Below are 24,058 nucleotides of genomic sequence, written 5' to 3' on the forward strand. Positions count from 1 at the left end.
AAATCTCGTGCAGTCTCGTCCTCGAAGAAACAAAATGGCGTCGGCTCTCTGCAGAACAATTTTGGGCCTTACAAGAAGGACGGTACTCACGCATCAAGTGAGGGCATATGGCAGTAAAGCTGATGGCGGAAGAGATCTAGGTGTTAGCGGCATGCACTCTATATTTCCTCCAGAAGAAAGTCACGAAGGAAAAGTTGGTATGTGAACCCGGTCACTGAAAGTCCTTTGGGCATGGAGTGGATGTCACGTTCCTATGGTTTAGCCGGCGTTATTTGTAGTGTCTTTAGTATTTAGATTCGTATGAACAATTAACGGAACTAAATTGAATGATAAATAATAAAATAGCAATATTCTTTGCGCTTAATTTCAAAATGTTAATAAAACATATGAAAAATTACGTGACTAACCCTTCTAATAGAGGACATTGTTCAAGGTTATTTTTGGATCGATAAAAGTTCATGTGAAACAATAACCTCGACTACAATTGTATACTAACTTTACTTTTATCAATGATGCTCAAAATCAACCGGAAACATCAATAAATTAACCCCGCAACCGAAATACCGGTACTGCCACTCACTGATTAGACTCGTATAGTTTTCGCCAAAAGAAAAGGAAAACAAGCACATGCTAAATGTACAAGTAGAAAATGTGAAGATTGTTCATGGAATATATGAAAATAATGAAGACTCCAAATTAACTGATTTTAAAAAATTTAGGCCAACTATATCCGTCCTCATTGATTTGAAAAAATATTGGGCTGCCCAAATGTCAAAATGTAGTAGCTGAACTGTAGCTGTCGGTTATAATTGAGGAAGGAAAAAACAACTACTCAGCCTCAAAATTCACCAGAATGCAGGAAATTGTATCTATAGGAATTGAACATTTTCCTAAGGAGGAGGGGAGCTTCCTCTATACTCCAGAGGTTACTATTACTATGACGTTATATCCACCCTTGGACTAATCAGACATGTTAACCTTTGGTGAGCAAAAAGAGGTAGATTTTTGACTCCAAAGCGGTAGCATTACACGCGGCATTTTTCGCGACGCGTCAGATATGTATAAATATCAATAATATGTAAAACAATTACAAAAACATATTTTGTTAACAAATTATGATTTAACTTTAATTATTACCATAGGCCTTGCATGGTGGCTCATTTTGTATTTTTAAATGTTAATTAAGGCTTACATTAAATTTAGAAGATGAAAAATGCCAATAAATACATTGTATACTTTTATTTCAATGCTATTTATCACCTTTTTTAATTATACATTTTGTCTATTTGTTTTGGGTTTTTTTCACTTTTTTTTTTTGTAATACATACTGGACTCATTTTCTTTTGATTTATGCAAGAAAAAATACAAATATTTGTTTCTCAAATTTACACCAATATTCTAGAGAAATTATCACTCTGAAAAAAATAATAACTTTTTTTTAGTGATATCCTGAAAAAATATACCAAAATCCGGATCCTTTATTAGAATCACCCCATTCCAAAATGGCGGCCATTACGATTGCAAAGTTTATGATTTTCAGTAGACACTGTATGCCTATTTTACATTAAAAACGTGAGTAAATCATTTCAATTATAAGTAGTGTTTGTTTTTGAAATGATGCTTACTAGTTTTAAGCACAAAATTTATTGAAAGGCCAGATGATTGTTTCCTTACGGTAGGCCTACGTAACATACATCGTTACACTCAGACACAAGTGACACCACCAAGCCAAGGTGGAATAAGCCCCAGGCTGCTAATTAGCACCAGTGGGTGTTGGTCAGGGAGTGTTCACACCTCCTTTGTTTACTTAATTATGAAGCAAGTTATGGCAAATGATCATGAGCAGAAGTAGAGTAGAAAATTTCCCATTAGCTATGTCGAAAATTTGGTAAAAATCACACTTGGCTAGGAACTGTACACAAACATTTAACTTTTATCAGTTGTGCACGTAAACAATATCCAATTTGTGACTGAGAGGAATTTCAGGCTTGCCATGATAATGACGTGACGTCATCGGCTGGTTCTAATTGTTCAAAAATAGTGGAGTTCTACGTCATATTTTTTTCAAGATCACATTTTGTGATCGACAACACGCTTGGCCTCTCTAACATAGATTCCTGTGGCACTCAAAGGGTTAATGTATTGACATTAATTAATTATTAGCAACATATAGCTAACACGGAAGAAATTCGTTGTCAAAATACTACTTTTCACTACTTAATCACGTAAGCACGTAGCGGTACGGGGCTATTAGCGGGGTCCTTTCTGACGTGTCAGTGTTCTAGTTTTACAATTTATCAAGATATTTCTTCTCGGATATATATTGTAAAGCTTTTCTCATGCTTCATTTGCATGTCTGTAAGAAGATAAATAAATGCTCCATACCAAATCTTTTTTTCTCTTTTCTTCATGATTTATGTCTGATATATAACGAGGCCTATTGATATTATAGTTACTCCTGTGACGCCGTCTAAAGAACGTGGTAAAGGGAAGGCAGCTGAAGATGTCATTTGTATGTTTTCTCCAGACAAGCCGTAAGTTGATTTTCCAATGTCTTTCCACCAATATACCTAAAAGAAATTGAATAGAGAAACCTAGATAGTTTTCATAGTTTCAGACTGTATTTAAGTCATTAAATAATTCCACCTATATACCTAAAAGAAATTGAATAGAGAAACCTAGATAGTTTTCATAGTTTCAGGCTGTATTTAAGTCGTTGTAAATAAAATGAAAGCCTCAGTATAATGTGACCGGGTGGAGTGTGTTGCTTGATGTCTTTGGCGGCATGCTTCAGTGATATAGCACTATAAAAAGCAGCAAGAGTTCCACTATACAAGAAGACACAACATGAACATACTGCAGTCTCCCAAAACACACACCACGTAATACTTACACACTACTTACCAAGTTACCACATACTTGGGAGGCCATCCTTACATGACCCTCTCAATAAAAGGGAGGGGCGTTTATTTGGTCAATTATGGTATATAAAAAGATGATAGAAATTCAGAATAATTAGACTTGTACTGTTGACAGCATATGCAGCTCTGGTCACCTTTTACAGTAGTGCACTTCCTTACAGAAAGCAGACATATTATTTCATCATATGAAACACAAATGTTTGTAAAGTTTTAGCAAAATGTCAAATTTTGTGTGATTGATAATTGCAATTACAAATAAACACATGTACAAAGAATTGTTTATCATTCTAATCTAGTAAAGATTAAAAGGACTCCATCTTGCTTTACATAAAGTACATACACTTCTAATGGTCAAATAATTTTTAAAACAAATGCCATGCCTTCAGTATACATTTACTTGGTACTTGTAAACAAAGATTTAGGAAATAATATTTTATGTTTCTTTTTCATTTCAGTCTGCCGAAGCAAAGAAAATGGAATGTTCACTCCCCAGTAAGTTTAATACTTGTTTCAATTCTCTTTCTTACTTGAGAAGATTTTTTTAGCTTTAGCACATAAATCCTTACACTATTTCCTACGCTTCTTGTAAATTGAACAACATATTGGAGGTCACATGTGGTGACATGTTCACTTCAGTCTAGCAATATGTTAATATGAAAAGCAGATAGATGTGACCTATATTTTAACTTTTGGTACATATAGGCCAGGTTGTGTCACATGTACCAGAAGTAGGTCACTTTGACCTATATTCTGACATTTGAATACAGTGTTATCCATGCCTGTCTAACTATCGTGTTCAGTTTCAATATATGAAGTAAAAGCAGTAGACACAATATATGAAGTAAAAGCAGTAGACATTAAATACCAGGTAAATTAAATTATGAATTCCAATAATTAAAAAAAAAGCAGTATCTGTGAAATGTTAAAAATGAGGTGATATACTTTTTGGGGGTTTCATTTTATTCAAAATATTTTATTGTATAACAAAAGGTTTGTATATAACAGGCAGTGCCTATATTGATCATTTCCAGATTTTGTTGATACATAGGTGTGAATACAATTGTGAAACTACATTAATTTTAGCGTGGGGGTTTAATTTCGTTATATCAATAATTTATGAATGCAAAATAAAACGAATTTACTATCCCCATGCAAAATATATAGAAATCTACAACAGCCCCAAGTCTGTAAGTTTATAGCGTTCAAGAAAACATTCACAGGAGAAGCAGTTTATCATTCCCTAACTAAATAAGGTCTAATTTTTTGGGACAAACACGACAAGTTAAAAACAGACCCACTAATATAAGGAAAAGTGGACGTTCATAACAAAGACCCCGTTAATAATCAAAATTTCATAGACGTTTCATCAACATGTACCAACAAATTCTATTTAAATCATGAAAATCAATGTGACACTGTTTGTTGAACACTCTGTAAAAACACTTGGTGAGTTTTCTAGATTGTAATTGTAAGTGGTCTGTTTGTGAGAAAAGCTGGAAAGTTCCGCTTGAGAGCGATCAAACAATACAAGTGACAGTGTCGACTATAAATTTTAGGTTGAAATATGTAAGGTCTTCTCACCAACGAAATTTCAAGTGCCAACGAAATGTAAAATTTTAGAATCCACGAAATGAAATGACTTGAATTCAGCCCAACGGGAATATGTATGTCATTATAAAAACTGTTAAATACAATGCTTGAATCATACATATAATTGCTACCATAAGTTTTTTTTTAAATCGTTTAGTGGATTTTACCTGTGTCAAATAATCATGTAATGCATAGTAGATGAAATCATGTTAGAAAATGTTCAAATTGGGGGTTTACTAGATCCCCAACAGAATCCAAGAAAACTACACGTACAATTTACTGTTGAATGATTAGTCCCAAGAAAACATCACAGAAGACAGTTTATCATCCATAACGAAGGGAAAAACTCGGCAAATCAAATGATGACGTCATAATAATAATGGTGGGAAAAGTGGACGCCATGGCGTTAATAATAAAATTGTATTTACGTTGCGTTTTAGGATTAAAAAAGTCTAATTTTATTAAAAAAAATGGACACTGTAAAAAAGACCATTGATATTAAAAGCATGTGATTTTTAAATAAAAAAAGGTCTGTTTCTCATAGAAAAAGTGGTTTCTTTGTAATGGAAATTACTCATTACGGTATAAGGTAAAAGTTGACGTTATTAAAAAGAATTTTCCCCCAATAGAATTTTTATTTATATATAGAGGTCTTGTTTAGGAAAAATTTACGCTATATCAGAAACAAAACTGATTCATTTTGGGAATATGTATGTCCATATAAAAACTGTTAAATAATAACACCAAAACTATCATCCTGCACAAGTAAAGCGCTTCTAACAAGTGACCTTTTTTTAAAATATTTAGGGCTTTACCTGTGTAGCTGTATTGTTGGCAATATAGATGTCCTAGTCAAACTTCTTCAATATTGGGGGTTTCAAAGCTTCCCAATGATTCGCTTCGAAAAGTACAATTTAGTCAGTTGGTCTTCTCCCAACTTCCAGAAGTTGATTATGACATCAGGAAATTTAGCCGCAGCTACAAATGATCTTAAGCTTGTCTGCTTCTCTTCACCAGATGGTTCTTGTGGACATATCGGCGGTAAAATGTAGTTTCACTTCTCTTTTCCTACATAGTCAAGCATTTTGTAATTTTTAGTTATTGGTCAGCCCCTATTACGCCATAAGATTTGTTTTATGTGTTTTGATAAACATGATTCAATAATCAATGGATTAACATGTCAAACGGTATCCTTTCCTGTTTTGAGTTATCAATAAATGTGCAATATAATAATGCCACTTGCCTAAACTAAAGTCATGTGTCGATCAAATTCTCAACTCTTTTAATATTATCACTCCTGTAAGAGCCACTATTTCATCTATAAAAATTAAAAAGGCATCAAAATGAATATGATATCCTTGTCTTTAGATATTTTAAAGAGACAATTGTATCTACATGAGATCATCTAACTTGCACATAATTTCGATAAAGGCACTCACAGTCCTAACATGGAATTATTTAGATTAGTTGTACAATGTAGTGGGAATTCTGTGATTTCAGATAGGAAATACTATAGTGAATATATGTATATGACCAGCTGTATTTCAAATCGTTACCAATTAGGACATTGGTACATGTTAATTTGAAATTCCTTCTATCAAAGACATTTGCAAAGCTTCCAAAACGACTCTTGACAAAATGTTCCAATATATTCTGATGCATGTTAAACATAGTGAATTAAAAATAACCACGTTTGGGATCAACTTTTACATGGTATTGTATTGCTTGTCATGTTTAAAGTGGACAACTTTCACTCAGGATCTCTTTTCTTTTACATAACCAAGAAGCAAAATTTCTGTGCAATAAATGTATTGTTTCTACAAGTTCTTATGAAAATATCATATTATAAGAATTGACTAAATTCCACGTCATTACAAAGTTGTATTTTCACTAATTGATTACCGTTGTAATTACAAATCGTTGATAACAATACATTAAGCAGGTTACATATTACGCTGTACCCATGAGCCAAAGTCACGAATTAGTTAAACAAACTGAACTACATACCACTTTAGAGGTGCTATGAAATTGATTACTTCTAACCGACATGATCCTCTAATTTCAGTGAGGGGATTAATATAAAGGCATTCACAATGTTCCATCTGTAATAGCGATTTGAGCAGATTCTAGACAATGTAGTTAGAATTCCTGTTCGAGCAAGGGACTGGGATCGGAAATAAAAGGAATATTCGACCAGCTGTGTAGTTCTTGTTAGCGAGTATTTAGGACATGGTAATTTGAAATTCTTTCTATCGATGGGATTTGCAAAGCTGTCTTGAAGTACAACTTGATATAATTCTAATTTCCATGTGATAAACATAGTGATTTTCCGATATAAATACAAATTTTAATGTTCTCGTAAATGAATTGTCCATGTTAAAGTCAACACATCAAAATTGTCCTGATTTTACGAAAATTTACAATCTATGTAGAAATGTAAAAATGTACAGATATCCTACTGCAAAATACAAGAAAGACAGGACCTTGTGCTCTAGGAGGAAAAGCGTTCCGTGCCTATCATATAAATGATCCAGTCTGGGTCACATCCACTGATCAGAATCGGGTTGTAGTAATGGAAAAACATCTCCAACTTTTTATCTTCCTTGCTAAGAAGGTCAAGTACAAGTACTTCAATGTTTTTACTTTTACCATTGTCCATTCACACACATGTCTGTGTCATCAAATGGACTGGGGTGGCCGAGTGGATAAGATTGTCCATGTGGACATGATAACACAAACCCTCAACCTCTGGTTTACTAATTTGAAGCCCACATGAGGAAGTTGACACGTACCGACTACAGTCCATTGTTTTTGGCTCACCTGGCCATGACAAGGCATACATGGTCAGTCTACATTGTACTTTGGATTATTGGATTTACCATCCTATTAACAGAGTCATTAAAAGACTGGGATATATTTTGTTGTGTCTCCTTATGATAGTGGATCTCTCTTTTTATCGTCTAGCTACCTCACTGAAGAATGCTTTCAAAGACGCCTAACAACTCGCCCAACAAAATTTTGCCATCGTGCGGGGAGTTGAAATACAATGAATTCAAATAATCCTATGGTTCTATCAGAATAGGGGAGATTTATTTTTCTCCCATACTTCACAGGGATATCCCGTGGTTGCTAGGGAAAAGATAACTATCTTACACAGAGGGGTGTAAGACAACTCGCACGCGCTGGACAATAACGCGACGTCATAAATACATGCGGCGTAACTGCGGCCCGCATTGTAGATGACCCATGTAAGAAAATACAATTGACCACTGCTCTTCTAAATGTAGAGTGTTTACCGATTTTAGTAGGATGTGGAGCCACTAGTCCAACCGGACTGGTTCATTATAATTGGTACTAGTCCAGCTGTAAAAATTACTAGTCGTATTAGGGCATCGGAACTAGTGCTTAAAAGTCGCTCTGACTGGAAAACTATGGATTCTCAGTGAAATAAATTCTGTAATTACTGGGGAGCAAGTTCAAGGTGCATATCAAGGAAATGTCAGAATGTTATTCTTGAAATATAGATACTTTAATATCTGGAAGACTCAGGAAATTTGAATAACACAAGCTAGTACAGCAAACATAGTTTTGGTGTGTTTGTGTTTATACTTTAGTGGAGAGAGGACAGAGAATTCCTTAAACTATTGTTGTCATATAACATTCTAAAATTTAACAAAATTTTGGCCAGAAACATCCTTGATAGAAAGGGATTGGATTTTAATGTACAATGGCTGTGACAGACCCCCACCCCTAGTACCAGAGGTGCAATAGATGGAATTTTCTTAAAACTACTACCTGGTATGGATTTTTGATGAATTTCTCTTCCAGCAATATCTAATGATAAAATGAATCAAACGAAATCATTTTTCGGATCTGTCAATATCGGCATACAGGAAAATAGGATTATAATGAACATCTGGGGACAAACGAAGTCACTTCGTTATAAGCATAATTTGTTATACCCATCATTACAGATATATTATAACAACCTTGATGGGGAATCAGAATGAAATGTACTACATTTTAACCATGAATTTGGCACCAAGCATATTCGTTATAAATGTTTTTTACTGTACTTACTTACTAATTGCGTATAAACAATTTTAAAAATATGTTTCCAGGTTGAATCTTTATTTGTTGCGTCGTAGAGAAGATTATATTTCAACAAAATATCAAGCAATAAAATGTAAATCAGAAACTGGAAAAAAAAAATAAGGATCATTTGAGCAATTAGCACATCACAACTTATACAAACGCCAAACTATTTATACCTCCATGCAATCAAATTAGTCAAACAGTATAACTGATACGGCATCATGTAGAATAAGAAAGAATGCACAATTACAAATGTAGCAAATTCACATTTATTTTCATGTTATCACTTGTGACATTCGAGAATTTGCAGATTGATAGTATAAAAATGGTCTTTATAGCCACGCAACATCGTTTAATTGGTTTCATACAATATTTCGCTAACATGAATTATTTTTTTACTTGTCGAACGTTCAAATATAAAATGTCAAAAAAGGGTTCTTGAAAAGTTTGCTCAACCCCACAGGAACTGTGGCATACATTTTTTATGTGAACAGTATTACATATTTATGTATTTTTAGGACCCTTAATATATATATTATATATATGATACTAATTGCGTTTAAAAAAAAAATCATGCCAGGTTTGCTGTGCTCAACCCTGTTTCTGTATGTCATTATGTCATTTTTAAATGTCTACAGGATATTGATTTGATTGGCTAATATTCTAATATGTGTCATGATGTTCTCTATTCATGTAGAAGTGGGAGATACAGTTAATTTTGCGAGTAATTAAACGCCCTGTCATCCCCATGAATTGTCAAATTCCAAACTTTCTAATTCAAAGAGCAGTAGAGGTTCATTTTTTAATTTTCAGGGGGAACAAATTAATACTTTGGTTGATATAAATGTAAAACTTGAAAGAACTGACATAAAATGTTCACAAGTTTCAACGTGATGTTTGATAAAAGAGATAACGGTATATTGGGATCTATTAACACGCTAATACTATTCATGACGACAGGCATTACACACTGTATTCTGTGTATTGAAAAGAATAAATAAGGCACAAGTATTTAGCTCTTGCATGAACATGTAAATGTAACTTAGGGTAACATTGCTTAATTTGTAGTATTTATCCACTGGTTGTCCCATCCTTGAATATGTCCAGAGGTTACTATCACTGTCTGTTGACATCTCGAATCCCTGGAATATGGACATGTGCAAATGTCAAGGCAGTTATGTGGAAGGAAGAAAAAAAACCTACCATCACAGGCCAGAACAGAATAGATTTCCTTTAAAAGACAACAGAGAATGACGCTCGAACTCTCCAAAACCAGCTGGTACTTTTACAGCTATTCAATTCTTTTGATGTACATACATGACCAAATGTACATCAAATGACCAAACTACCTGTCCCCATTTTGTTTGTTGTTTATTGCACAATGCACACAGAGCCTTCAGTTTGCATATGGAATATTCCATGGGGTGGATATAATAACATACAGTGATGGTATAACCCCATAGGAATATTGAGAAATGCCTATTGTGATTGCTCTTATTGCTCAATGACCTTGTAAAATCTATCTATTCCTATAAATTATGGGTGAAGCATATCTTAGGATGGGATGTAGTCTATATAATTCCTTCTTTGTTGGGAAAAATTAAATATCTCATTCAACTTTGTTCAATTATATACCTATACTCCTTTTTATATTGATTTCACTCTACAATAGTGTAAATCTATTGAAAAATATTGTAAATGAACCCTCATTATGTAAGATTCAAAATTGGAGGGACCCATTTAAAAAAACTTTGACTATAAGTGTTATTGAAAGATATGAAGCAAAGTTTGGTCAGGGCCATCAAAAGCCTTCAAATTAAGCAAAGTTTGGTCATGGCCATCAAAAGCCTTCAAATCAAACAGGGTCCTTTGAAGTGATAAGTGACATATAAATTCAAGATTAATAAGGTTTCAAATGTCATCTAAAAGGTTAACGTCAATAAAAAAAAATCTGTTTGCCTTTGTATTGAAAACTCCAATAATCACAGGTAGCTATAGAAATAGTGTGTGTTTCTTCGTTCTTTCATCAATTTAGTTTCTCTCATCCAAATATTTTTCACTGGAAGACATTCAGCACCATGTTTAGAGTGTTCAATATTTCTGCTCCTCCGTCGGAATGACTGTCATAATATCTCTTCTTCATAGTCCTATACTTCATCAAAAAGTACAATGCTTCTATTTCCTTCTGAACATATTCTCCTTTGGCAATTAAGGCATCAATTTGTTCAGGATCCGAAATGTTTCTGTTATTCCTAAATGCCTTCCTTTGCCTTTCCCTGAAGTAATCGTATCCCTTTGGATATTCCTTTCCCATATGCAGCAGCTGCAAATAGTTAACGTTTAAAGTGAACAGTCGGGCAAGGATGGCTAAAGTCGGTAAAAATGGTGTGAATGTATCCAGTATAATTTCTTATGAAATGGAAAAATAAAATCTTTCGCCAAAATCTGTCTGCGTACGAAGAAATTAATTTAAAGTATAGGAACCTAATACGTCCTCCCGGCTGACTATGTCCGTGGTTACATTTACACGCAGCCTCGCTTTCAATACTTTCAACTTTCCTTTACTTTAATGGTCAGAACTGGGAAACGGAAGCAGAACTTGGCCGTCGTATTAATATGTGAGAACTTTTGGAAGGCCAATGAACGCATTTAGACTGGTTTTCTTTGCCCGGCTATTCACTTTAAAGTCAGAGATGTCATCAGAGTTACTTCCCTTTATTTAACTTCGTCAGTACTGACAGTAAAACGAAGGGAAGTAATTTTATAAACTTTTGATAGATTTAAGACAAGAACATATGTTGATGAATTATCTCCCCTTCAGTCAAGTAATTGATGGATTATCTACCTTTATTGAAAGATGGAATCTGAAATCTTTGTGCACCATTTTCATTCTCTACACAATCTTATCTCATTTTTTTGGTGAGATTTAAAGATTTGGCCTATATGACCAATGCTTAAGTGAAGGTCAAGGTAATTAATTTGAAGGAACTTAGTAGCCCTTCATCCCAGCATGCTACAAACCCAATATCAGTTTAATATCAAGACCTTTTTTATCGACAATAAGTTATTCAAAGATTTCAGGTCTATTTAACCCTTCACAATTGTGATCTTGAATGAAGTTCAAGGACATTCATTTGACACAATTTTTAGCCCCTAATCCCAGCATGTCACAGGCCTAATATGACATAATATATAGGACTCTTAGTTATTTAAAACCTGACGAGTTGTTCAAATATATGGAGTCTGTTTTCAATATTATAGTATTGTTTTACAAACTGTGACCTTGAATGTAGGTAAAGGTCATTTCATTTTGAACACACTCGCATATTGGAAGCCCTTCATTCAAATAAACGTTTTTCAGATGCAATAAGAAAATAGACCTTATTAAGTAAAAGTTTGACAGCTAGACGGATATACTGCATTGTATGCCATAAGCAGACTTGCCCTGTGGGCAGGTAAATTAAATTTGTTTGCAGAGAACGAAAACAGAGTGCAAATTATAGACTATAGAAACCAAATAAATAATAATGTAAACATGCAATATTTTTCAACACTTCAGGAACAAAGGAAAGACAATCAATTGTCAAAAAAGTTTACAGAATGACATCTAAAATGTAAACAAGAATAATAGATAAAGTTGAACCTTACAGTAGCTATTATAGAATATACTTATACAAATCATGTTTAAGATGACTTACGTTTTTATAGAGTTGAATAACTCGTGATCTCTTGGCACTGAGCCATTGTGGAATTTGCTGGTAGAACTAATATATATATACAGTACAGTACTGTCAGTGGCGGTTAGCAGGGAAACCTTGATTTGTTTAACGCTTTAATATACAGGAAATATGCGCGAAATAAATAAATATATATGCACCAGACCAAGACACTAAAGATGGAAAAAGAATAAGTTTTTTTTAATTAAAGATTTAATGGTAACTGGAACATATATGAACACGTCCCTCTTAAAACTTAAATATAATAAGTACTCGTTTCAACTGATTCACTGCCTTAAAGTCAGTAACACTGAATGAAGCCATCATACAATGTTCGTTACACAAAATAGGCCTAACCACAGGTACGCTGACCACATTATCAGATAATTTTTCGTGTCTCATTGTTCGAGTATGTTTATCTTTGGAAAGTGCTTAACTTTTAACATGGTTAGGACCCAGAAATACAAATAAACATTGAGAAAGAGATAACAGGTGTTACTTAATTACCGCGTTATCTTACACAAGATAGAAAATATGTGGCGAATTTTCAGTTACAATGTACGTGACGGTTTGAAAGGTAAGGTGGCTGTTGATTTTGGAACTCTTTTATTGAAGTTTAATCAAAAACGTCTTCCCTAAAAAAACCCCACACGCTCTGCAGTAAATCACCACACCCTGCACGCGTGTGTGAAATTCAAATAATATTAGGCTCCTAAGTTGATTCTTTTTCGTTAATTTGAATTTTGCAAATAAAAAATGTTATGTTATGTAGGAGGTCGAGACATTTTTTCAACCCAGCAAACAAGCAATTACTGCAGATGTCTGTAATGGACCCCATGTTTAATTTACATGCAAATCTACTTTATCTTTGATGTAAAAACAAGTTATTTCAGTAACTTTTTACAGTATCTGTTCATATATAGATTTTTAGGTCTAAATAACACGTAATACCCTAAACTAAAGGTGGTAGCAACTAGAGAAAAAGGAGAACCGTTTCTAGAACGTTGCTTATGAAATATCCCACATTTATTACAAAATTTTACCATTTATAAAGCATATACATGTATAGCTGCAATATTTGTAGCTCAAAACGGACTTTTAAGACAGAAAATGGTTGTCGTCTTCCTGCCGAAAGTTTATAAGTAGGCCGGGTTAAGTTATAATCGTTTCTAATACATGGTACAATTTTATTTTGACCTATTCTTGCGGAGGCATAACATGAAGTAAACATCTGAACCAATCTATCCTAAGACGTTTATATGAGAATCTTGACCCATATCAAAAGTCTGCGAAAAATTTCCTTTGAAGACTAACACGCAGAAAGACGAACGTCGCCCGCAACTTCAATAGCCACATATATAGTCGCTCTACAGTGTACAGTTATACACGGCTATATCCGCTGTACATCCAAAGGACTAAATTACATGAACTAGTTTTTGTTTGCCTCTATTTTGACTATGAGATAGGTCCAAGGGGTTTTGTGTAGAGATGCGTGTGTGATCGGAACTCTCTGGAGCATCGAGGATGAGTATACGTAAGCTTTAGACTATTAGACCGTTTTAGGTGTCAAGATAGAAAAAAAAAATGGTTGAACATCAAATTGTGCATATTTTATATCTACAGAATGGTACTTGCTTGCTACATACTGAATTAAATCAAATATTTATAGTACGTTAACACGTTAGTGAAGTTTGTAATTTTTTTAATATTGGTATCTACATGTCATGTATATATGTTGTATATCCGCCATCCTCTGTTATTATTATGCGGTTGGGGGCTAAAACCATGTAGCCCGCCCCGAGCCCGAGCTTTAAAACCCGTGCCCGAGCTATGGTTTATTTTCGTTTTTGACTCCTCCAAAATAGCACGTATTAAAACAATGTTTTGGTACAAAGAATCTTTGAGGTATTTTTGTTTATCTATACATATAATTCATATTTCATACAAAATTAATGTGAAATTTCATAAATCGGCCTTTAATCACTTTTCAGGGGGCTCTAAACCATATGTAGCCCGCAAATGGAGCGTGACATTTTACGATTTTCCCAATTATGTTCAAATTTTAAATTTATGCTTTATTTGAGGAAGAATTGTTTTAATCCAAGCAACAAGGTAAACATAGCTCGGCCATAAAAGGTATAAATTTCAACATCCATATCAAATTATTTCATAACGAATTCTAGCTTTTTTGTAACCTCGTTGACCTGTCTCCGCCGATCCTCACTGTTTACCCCGAGCCGAGCCCGAGCTAAGGTCAGACAACTCTCCGACCCGAGAAGCGATTTTTAATGACTGTAGCATGTAAAATGCACACGTTATTTATTATTACAATATTGTATAATGTTATTAATGTATATAAGCAGTTTTATATGTTATATTAATATTTGAATTTTAATTTAAAAATGACATTAAGTACAAAACTTTGACTAAATTTCAAATGAAATAATTAATTAGATAATTAATAAACTTTGTAGTCCAGTGTATGAAATAAACATCAGTTATTCATGATATTGTTTTATTTGTAATTTCAATAATAATGTTGGTTGTTTAATATTGTTATTTATATTCTACAATTATTGAGGTTTCGACACGATAGATTTTGAAAGCGATTTTTGTAAAATTTATGTTAGGATGCATTTAATGGTGTAAACTCTCTTCTGAGGAAGTGGAGTGAACCATTTGTAGATTATATTCAGTTCTAATATGAATGGAGATGTCATAAATCGATCTTTATAAACTTTTCAGGGGGCTAAACCATGTAGCCCGCAATGGAGCGTGACATTTTACGATTTATCTCAAATTATTTTTAAATGTATGCTTTTTTGAGAAGAATTGTTTTAATCCAAACAACAAGTTAATACATAGCTAGCCTGATAAGATATAAATTTCAACATTAATATCAAATTATTTCATAACGATTTCTGCTTTTCGTAAACCTCGTTTGACCTGTCTCGACGACTCTCACTGTTTACCCGAGCCGAGCCCGAGCTAAGGGTAGACAACTCTCCGTTCCCGAGTTTTTTCTAGTACATGTAAAACATTTAGCCATTCTTCAAGTAAGAATGTTTCCAAGCTCTGCACTTCGGTGACGCAACGCAGTTCTACAAAGAATTTTCTATTCAACTTCATCTTTGGAAATTTAATTAAAAAATCCATAGATGCGGTCTCATACAATCTATGTCGAATTTTAACTCTTCATAACCTTTAAAACCATTGAAACGAAACTCTACTAAATTAGCGATTGCAAAAACCCCACAGTTGACCCCGTTTGTCTGTTGCTGTACATAAGGTAAAATTTGCCTGTAACATTGTCCAGAAAGCCCCATTAACCCGTATCCTGCCTGCATACCATTAAAGGCCCACTTACCTTTCCGGAGCAAAAAAAATAAACGTTTCTTTGAAAACATTAATAACAGCAGAAAATACATCAGATGGCCTAAGCTGAGGTTACAATACCAAACATATGCAAGATTTTCCTGCGTAATATATGATAAACAGTCGAAAGAAATTCCGCTGTTTTGCCGTCTGGCGCAGTGATAGTCCACTACCGCCCGGTATTTAGCATGACGGCGGGAAAACATAAGACGACCCGCGTTATGAAAAAATTAGCGTTTTATTTATATCAATCAAATTGTTCAGAAGGTGATGATAAACGTAGTATTAATACGGTTAAAGTTAATAACTTTTGCGACTCTACAAAATTATCGATGTCGTTTTTACCTTCCCCATTTTAAAAATTAAAAGCCGTTTCGGATAAAGGTAGTGGCCCTTTAATATTAGAAAATTGCTTCTTTAAAATGTGCTGAAAGTAACACATTGTATTTCCACAAAGTTTCTTATCCATTGAAATATTATTCTTTTCCTAAAAATTAATTGTACTTTTAACATTATTCATCCGGTTTCTGAGAAGTATACATAGAGATTAGAAATTTCTTTGTCCTTGTTGACAGGCAGCGGGACCTCCGGTTTATAAGCATTTTCCATTGGCTAACTACATTTAAGTGTATTCTTTTAAACGTGATATTTTTGCATCTAATATAGAGTTTAAACATTATATCATGGTTTGATCAGACCAGATTTCCCGATTGATGTTATTTAATATGATTTTTGAAAGCATGAAAATTATTTGTAATACCCATGTACTTGTTACCCATACCGAATTCAGTTAGTACCCACCAACCTGTATATTTCACTATATCTCCCTTGATATTAGAATTGAAATAAACTACAAATGGTTCACTCCACTTCTCAGAGACCTTATCTAACATAGTTTTAAAAAAATGCTTTCACTATCAAACCTCAATAATTTAAGAATATCTGCCAAATAAATAAGCAACATTATATTGAAATTACAAATAAACAATATCATGAATAACTGATGTTTATTTCATACACGGACAAAGTTAATTATCTAATTAATTTTCATTTGAATTTAGTCTAGTTTTGTACTTAATGTCATTTAATTAAAATTCAAATAATAATATAACATATAAAACTGCTATTACATTAATTAACATTATACAATATTGTAATAATAACGTGTGCATTTTTACATGTACAGTCATTAAAAAAAGCTCGGGTCGGGGAGTTGTCTGCCCTTAGCTCGGGCTCGGCTCGGGAAAACAGAGAGATCGGCGCGACAGGTACTTGTCATCGCAGTTACAAAAAGGCAGAATTTCTTATAAAATAATTGGATATATATGTTTAAATTTATACCTTTATGACCAGCTAGGTTTACTTGGTGTTTGGGTTACGGCAATTATTGTCAAAAAGTCATAACATTTTAATAATATGGAAAAATCGTAAAATGTCACGCTCCATTGCGGGCTACATGGTTTAGCCCCTTGAAAAGTGATAAAGGTCGATTTATGAAATTCAAATTAATTTCATGAAATATTACTTACATAGAAAGATAAAACTTAACACAAAGAAATGTTGTGTCAAAAATCGTTTTAATATGTGCTGTCGTTGTGTAGAAAAAACGAAAATAACCAAAGCTCGGGCTCGGGTTTCAAAGCTCGGGCTCGGGGCGGGCTACATGGTTAAGTCACGAAGGAAAATTTGGTTTGAACCCGGTCACTGAAAGTCCCTTTGGGCATTAGTGGATGTAACGTTTAACTTGGTTTAGCCGGCTGTTATTTTAGTGTCCTTAGAAATTTTAGATTCGTTATGGATGAACGGAATTAACGGATACTATAATTGAATGAATTTTCAATAATTAAATTCGCAAGTGGAATACGTTAATTTCAAAATGTTACATAGAACACTCAGAAAGTTTAGTCGTGACTAACCATTCAATAAAGGACATTGTTCAAGAGTTTTTTTTGGTTCGATAAAAGTTCATGTGAAACAGTAACCTCGAACAAACCATGACTAATAACTTAAATCACATGATGCTCAAAATGGGCCGGAAACATAAATAAATTAACCCACACATACCGGTACAAGACTCCCAAGTTAGGACATGTAAGCCAAGGAAAAGGAAAATCAATTATAGGACATGCTAAATGTTTCATGTAGAAAATGTTAAGATTTGTTCACTGAGTATTCTCCTGCCTATAAAGTGTCACCCGCCATGACAGAAAAATGTGTCCTGAAATTTGCAAGGGTGATTGGTCAGATATAACATCAGTAATAGTAACCCATGGAACAAGGATGAGGATGGGGAGGGGCAGAGTTAAGGTGAAAATAAGTTATAATAAGTCTGCATAATAATGAGAGCTAATTATCTGTCCTTGTGTCCATCAATCATTTTCAGATGTTGTTGGGATCCAGATTAAAATTCAGCAAAAGTTGTATAAAGTGATGAAAGCTCATTATGTCAAAAATCTGTATTGTCTGCATGTATTGGTAAAATTATAATTCTAGATTACTTTGGTGTGCATAAAAAATGACAATGTTTGAAAGGCTAATATTTTTTTTTATTAAAATCATGCTACATAATGGAACAAAGTATTGTTACTATACATCACATGTGAGCATCACTGTTTCATAACTGGCACCCTATTTAAATTTGCGCCATGTCTTTATTTTCATGCAGGACGTAGATTTAGACCTGTAGTTTTAATATGTTCTCCTAAGCCTATCAAGCTAAAGCTATAGTTGGATAAATATTGATAATGAGAAATTAAGTTATTACCCTAGTAATATAATTTTTATGCATTAGACTTTTTATTGCCATTGCATTGAGCTGGATTCTCAATAATTAATTTCAATATGTACTGTATTGTATTTGACCTTCCAGTATTGAGAAAACCCCTAGTTACCTTATTTCTGTTAAAATCTCTTGTATAATATAATCTACATATCATGGAATACGTTTTGGCACTTTTCCGTTTTATATTTCATACCTCACGTATTGGTGACTAGCTATCTACCATTATCCAGTATATGGTTTACATGCATGTTCAGGGTTCTCGTTAAAAGCCGGTTGCCAGCAAAAACAGCCGTCTTTTTCCTTGTTTACAACCGGCTATTTTTGTCAGAAATAAATATTGGCCAACACTGGGGCCTGTAGCCCCCAACCACCTATAAGTAATTTTTAACCATCTATTAAAAAAACTTAGCGAGAACCCTGATGTTTGATGGCAATTTCGAACTTAATTATTTAAGACAATTTCCCCATCAACATGGACCCTGGCAGATGTTATTGTAAGCATTTTAGGAGCAAGTCATATTTTAATTGATAACAGGATTTTAGATTTAATATCGTCGCTAATTGTTGTATTTGTTTGACAGAATCACCCGACTCCTTGATGCCCAGTAATCTCGGTCACATGCTTGGTGAGGAAAGAGATGAAATTTTGACAGAGTTGGCTGGTGTTAAGGTGAGGTGATCTCCTCTTTATATGGACGACACAATTTAGACAAATTTAGATTACCAGTGGTTATGTATACTAATAGCAAAATCTTATTTCATTATTCATGATGATATGATTTGAAAGTATTCAATTTGTTGATATAATGAGAGTAGTTAAATAGCAAATATTATTCTCTTTCATGCTGTTTTCTTTTTTGTAAAATCTGAGTAAGATTTGATAATGTTTATTAAAGCCTTTTATTTCCTTCTTTATTTAGGATCACTATGACTTTGATGGAGTTCGTGTAAATGAGCGTGAAGGAACCAGGGATGCCCCGATCATTGTACGATCCGAGAGTGACAACAGAATCGTAGGATGTCTATGTAAGTTTATCATGCTAGAGTACAGCTGACTGGAGCAGTTTTACTGTTAAAAGCTTCAATGTTGTATGCATACCCAGGGGTTTCAATATTAGGCGGTACCAGCTGGTACTCTTTGCCGATTAAACCAGGTTGTGGTACCACCTGATTTGGGCTAAATTACATTGATAGCATATACAGATTGTATAGAAAAGTACCACTTGAAATTGTAATTGTACCACCTCTCCTGAAAAATATTGAAACCCCTGCATACCTAAGAAGACATTTCTAATAACATTGAGGATTGATTTTGGATGATTTACTTTTAAGAAATGTCAGAGCACCTTTTAAGAACTTTTGAAGGGAATATAAATCTAATTAACAATCAAATATAATGTCAAGGGTAATATGGTAAATAAAGTTGTATTATTTCACACTGAACATATAAGACAACTTTGATAATGAGAAAATAATGGAAAGGAATGCAAATACAAGGCAGCAAGCACAATCAGAATATAATTTTGGCCTCTGAGCCCCGGTAGGGCAGGGTCAGGCATAAATCAATATAACTTGTCCTAGAGTTCTGCATGGTAAATGGCCACAAAAGTTGTATTATTTCACTATAAATCGCTACTTGAACATGGATAAACCAAATTTTGGCCACAAATCACAAACTTTGATAATGACCCCCCGGGGGCAGGACGGGGGGGCGGGGGGGGGGGGGGGGGGGGGGGAGGGGGTGCCCAATAGGGGAAAAATAAAGGGTAAAATAATGGATCATAGAAAGGAATTTCCAGGCAAATACTTGGGGAAGAAACAGCTTGTATAAATTTTCTCTGTTGACTTTCCTAGAATGGGAGATGCTCCACTTGTATAAACGAGCCCCTCTGGGGCAGGGTTGGGGCGACCAATAGGGGAAATAAAGGAGCATAGAATGACTTATTCATCAAAATATTTGAACAATCAAGTATGCATGGATTGTGACCAAATTTGGGGGCCACAAACATCCTTGGGAGATAAGGGAAATAGTAAATCCTATTGTATAGAAATTTTGGCTTCTGACCCCTGGGGAGGGGGCATGACCCCAATTAGGGGATATATTAGGGCAATCGTACTTGTCTAGGGGCGGGGACCAAATTTTGGCCAACAAACCCTTGGGATAGGGCAATTGTATAAAATTGTGACAAGGTAAATCCTATAAATCGCTACTAGTCATAGAGTTCTGCAGAATGAATATTACCATATTTGGGCCACAAAACTCTCCTTGGGGGGAAGGGGAAACAGAGCTTGTATATATCGTTGCGCTCTGACCCCCAGGGGGCAGGAAATGGTGGGGGCCACATAGTTTAGAGGTTTTATTCCAATATTTTCTTCTGAAAATAAACAATGAACTTGAACTGTATAATATTATTGGCAGTACAATACCCTGAGCGTGCGACTACACTTTTCATTATTTTTAACTTGAAAGTAAAATTAGAACCTCAAACTTTTCAATGGTGGTAATGTTGTAAAATAAGTAACTTTTTTAACTGATGAAAAATACTAAATCCTCTGCTACTGTTTTTGATAGTGAAAAAAATACCATTTGTCAGCTGTGGAGCATCTTTAACAGAAGTCAAATCACAATTTCTCAGAAATCTGAAGTCGAAACATTTTTCAAGTAGACATGAGCTTCAAGCTCAAGAGTTAAATCTGATTTATAGGAGTCAAAAACATACTTACAGGGGTCTACTGGATATCCTGAAATATCTACAAGTCATTGTTCAACTTCATCTGTGGGGTCTACTGGATGTGTTTAAATACCTACAAATCATTGTTTTACTTCATCTGTTATTGTTAAACGATGGGCAATGCACATAAAAAGTTATAGCTTTGACTTTGTTGTATCTTGTTGACATATAGAGAAGTCCACAATAGAGGAGCTTATATGAATAGCTCATAGCCGGCATTATGAAATTAAGGCTCATGCCACTTGTGGCATATCAAATTATTAAACTTGTTTAATAAATTTCATATTGCCTAGCCACGCATGTAAGATTCCACTTATCTCATAACTAGTGTTTAGGCCAAACAAAATTAATTGTTAGTTTCTCAGGCCACTTTTTTTAAAAAGTCAGTGCGGGCGGCGGGAATATTTTTTATTTTTTATTTCTCTGAAAACAAATGCGGCAGATAACATTTTATTTTTATCTCACTTGAAGGACATGAAAATCAATGAAAACATGTGTAGAAAATGTAATTCTTACTCAGTCTTAAAGAACAGCTTTTAAATATCTCAATCCTCACTATATCCAAAGAAAACCAGTTGAAAATACATAATCCTGGGAGGAAACATTCCGTTTTGAGCAATGCTGACATCGGCAGCCATTTTTTACCGGAAATGAAAGGTGCATACTAAAATTGGAGCCAATTTCCAGGTGCGTTTTCGAATGGAAATTGCGGGCGAGTTCGAATGGAAATTTGGGGTGCATTCGATGCGGCGGTCTCGATTTTAATTTTTAAGTTATGGTGCATAAAAAAGTTGGTGCGGGGGGTAAATGTCGATGCGGCGGGGCCTGAGAAACTAAGAATTAATTTTTTTTGGCCTTATAGATGTATGGACAAATCTTGCTTACATTTCAATGTAAGAGAATCAAAATCGGGTTCCGATCTGTCTACCAATACAAACATGTGACATCATAATTTGATTAGCATGTTACAATAGTGATATTACACATGTGTCTTACAATATTCATGAATTTGCTGATTGTGTTTATAGTTATAACTTGAAATTGTTCTTTACAGGTGATGATGAACAAGTCCACATTAATTACATGGTTTTAACCTCTGGGGCGCCCAAGAGATGCATGTGTGGTTTCTGGTATAAACTTATAGAAGCATAGTGTCTAAAAGAGGATAGAGATTTTACCTCAGCTGTTTTATCATCTGCCAGAGGGAGCTGCACGTTGATGGGACTACCGTTTGTCATCGTCATTTTGTGATGGCCTCAAGGGACCTACCTTTCGTCGTCTTTTAATGATGAACAGTGCTGATTCAGTGTTTGATTTCTAATTATTTGCAGAACTTGATAAGTATTGTGCAGCCAATGTTAGCATCTACATGTGGAAGTGTGACTGAATTCAAAATATTGAAATAAATTTGTTCTAAGTTATATTGTTGTTTTATTATTGTTACATCTGTTACTTGTGGTGATTTGATATTCAACAGGTACAATGCTTTTGTGGATATATTTCAAGCTTCTGAGTTCCTGTGGTAAGATTAAACACAATTTCAAACAAAATTGTGCTAGTTTCTAATACTTCTTTTGGAAAATCTTCTTTTAAATGAATTGATGCTATATTTAACAGGCAGCTATAATCATTATTTTCAAATTAAGAAAAATGACATGGGAGCCATTGTGTAAATTTTGTAATGGGATACAATCTTTATTTTTCTGAATTTTTATCCGTAGGTTTAAGCTTATATAATTACCTTTACTTGTTCGATACGATCCATACTAGATGACTTGTTTTACATAATCCTTGAGCTGTTATTTTTGTGGATTATCTGAAATCCAAAATGACCTTGATGGTCAGTATCTTATAAATTACTACAAAATATCCATGAGGAATCTTTGCGCCAAACCCCTGTATTTGCAGACACGTAGGATTGAATGTTATTGACTTGAACGTGCGTAATACACTGTTAAATTCTTAGTGTGATGTTGGTCCTGTCCAAACATTTCAGTGTACCTAGATAATTATGTACAGTGGACCCGCGATAGTCTGGAACGTAACAATTTGGATACAGAGGCGTTTAATTTTGTTAAACGGAGGCTATGCAAAACGTTTTGGATGAAGATGCAAAAGTTAAGGTTTTTTTGTAAAAAAAAAAAAAAAAAAAAAAATCAAATAAAACTGAAAAACGTACCTGGACACTATATGCAATTATCGAGGATCCACTGTACAATAAACTAAAACACTTCAAAATGTTACCATGATCCTGCAGACAAGGGAGGGTGCAAAGCTTGATGTGTCTTTGATATGTTTGGTGTATACATGTACCATACAGGAAACAGAAAATACACTGACCTCCATGGGATGGACAGCAAACAGATTGACAATATGTATCATTGATGTGAAACCCATCATGCGTTCCATTTTCAGATTTTTACCAGTTGTACTAACTTGATACGGCACAGTCAAATGGAACGTGTTTGAATTTTTCCATGATGGCGGCACCCATATGAAAGATACGTTTCGAATATAAAAGCCAAGTATTTACGATGTTAACAATAAAATGGATATATAAGTAATACCTAAATAGTTTCGACATTATCGAATATAAATATCCCGTGTCTTGTTTTCAAAAAAGAAAACATTTCTATCACAAATGAAAAATCTTGAGTTCGCAATCTTGGATCCAAGTGGTAATCTGAAAACGAACAACTTGTACCGGTAGGGCACGTTCCAGTTGAGATACAGCAGATTTGTATAGATACAACTAATACGAACCTGCAAATGGAACGCACGGCCAGCCAATGGGACGTTGATCGACCACGAGTGACGACTGGTTGAGGTGTTCCAATATCACACACC

At 34.3% G+C, this 24,058-nt stretch overlaps 1 protein-coding gene across 1 annotated transcript; it reads left to right on the plus strand.

The window, feature by feature from the left end:
* LOC138324879 (cytochrome c oxidase subunit 5B, mitochondrial-like) lies at window positions 1-22,632 on the plus strand. The gene is made up of 4 exons (XM_069270102.1): window positions 1-197; window positions 19,061-19,149; window positions 19,400-19,505; window positions 22,266-22,632. Exons 1-4 carry the CDS (start codon window positions 35-37, stop codon window positions 22,361-22,363), a joined length of 456 nt encoding a protein of 151 aa, XP_069126203.1. The 5' UTR covers window positions 1-34; the 3' UTR covers window positions 22,364-22,632.
* Window positions 22,633-24,058: the final 1,426 nt, after the last annotated feature.

Source organism: Argopecten irradians, chromosome 6 (genome assembly GCF_041381155.1).
Source record: "Argopecten irradians isolate NY chromosome 6, Ai_NY, whole genome shotgun sequence".
In the NCBI taxonomy this organism is placed as follows: Eukaryota; Metazoa; Mollusca; class Bivalvia; order Pectinida; family Pectinidae; genus Argopecten; species Argopecten irradians.

Excerpts from the sequence above, each read along its gene's own strand:
- LOC138324879 (XM_069270102.1), top strand. The coding sequence starts at position 35 with ATGGCGTCGGCTCTCTGCAGAACAATTTTGGGCCTTACAAGAAGGACG. Across the intron at positions 198-19,060 it reads AAGTCACGAAGGAAAAGTTG|AATCACCCGACTCCTTGATG; the intron begins GTATGTGAACCC and ends TTTGTTTGACAG. Across the intron at positions 19,150-19,399 it reads CAGAGTTGGCTGGTGTTAAG|GATCACTATGACTTTGATGG; the intron begins GTGAGGTGATCT and ends TTCTTTATTTAG.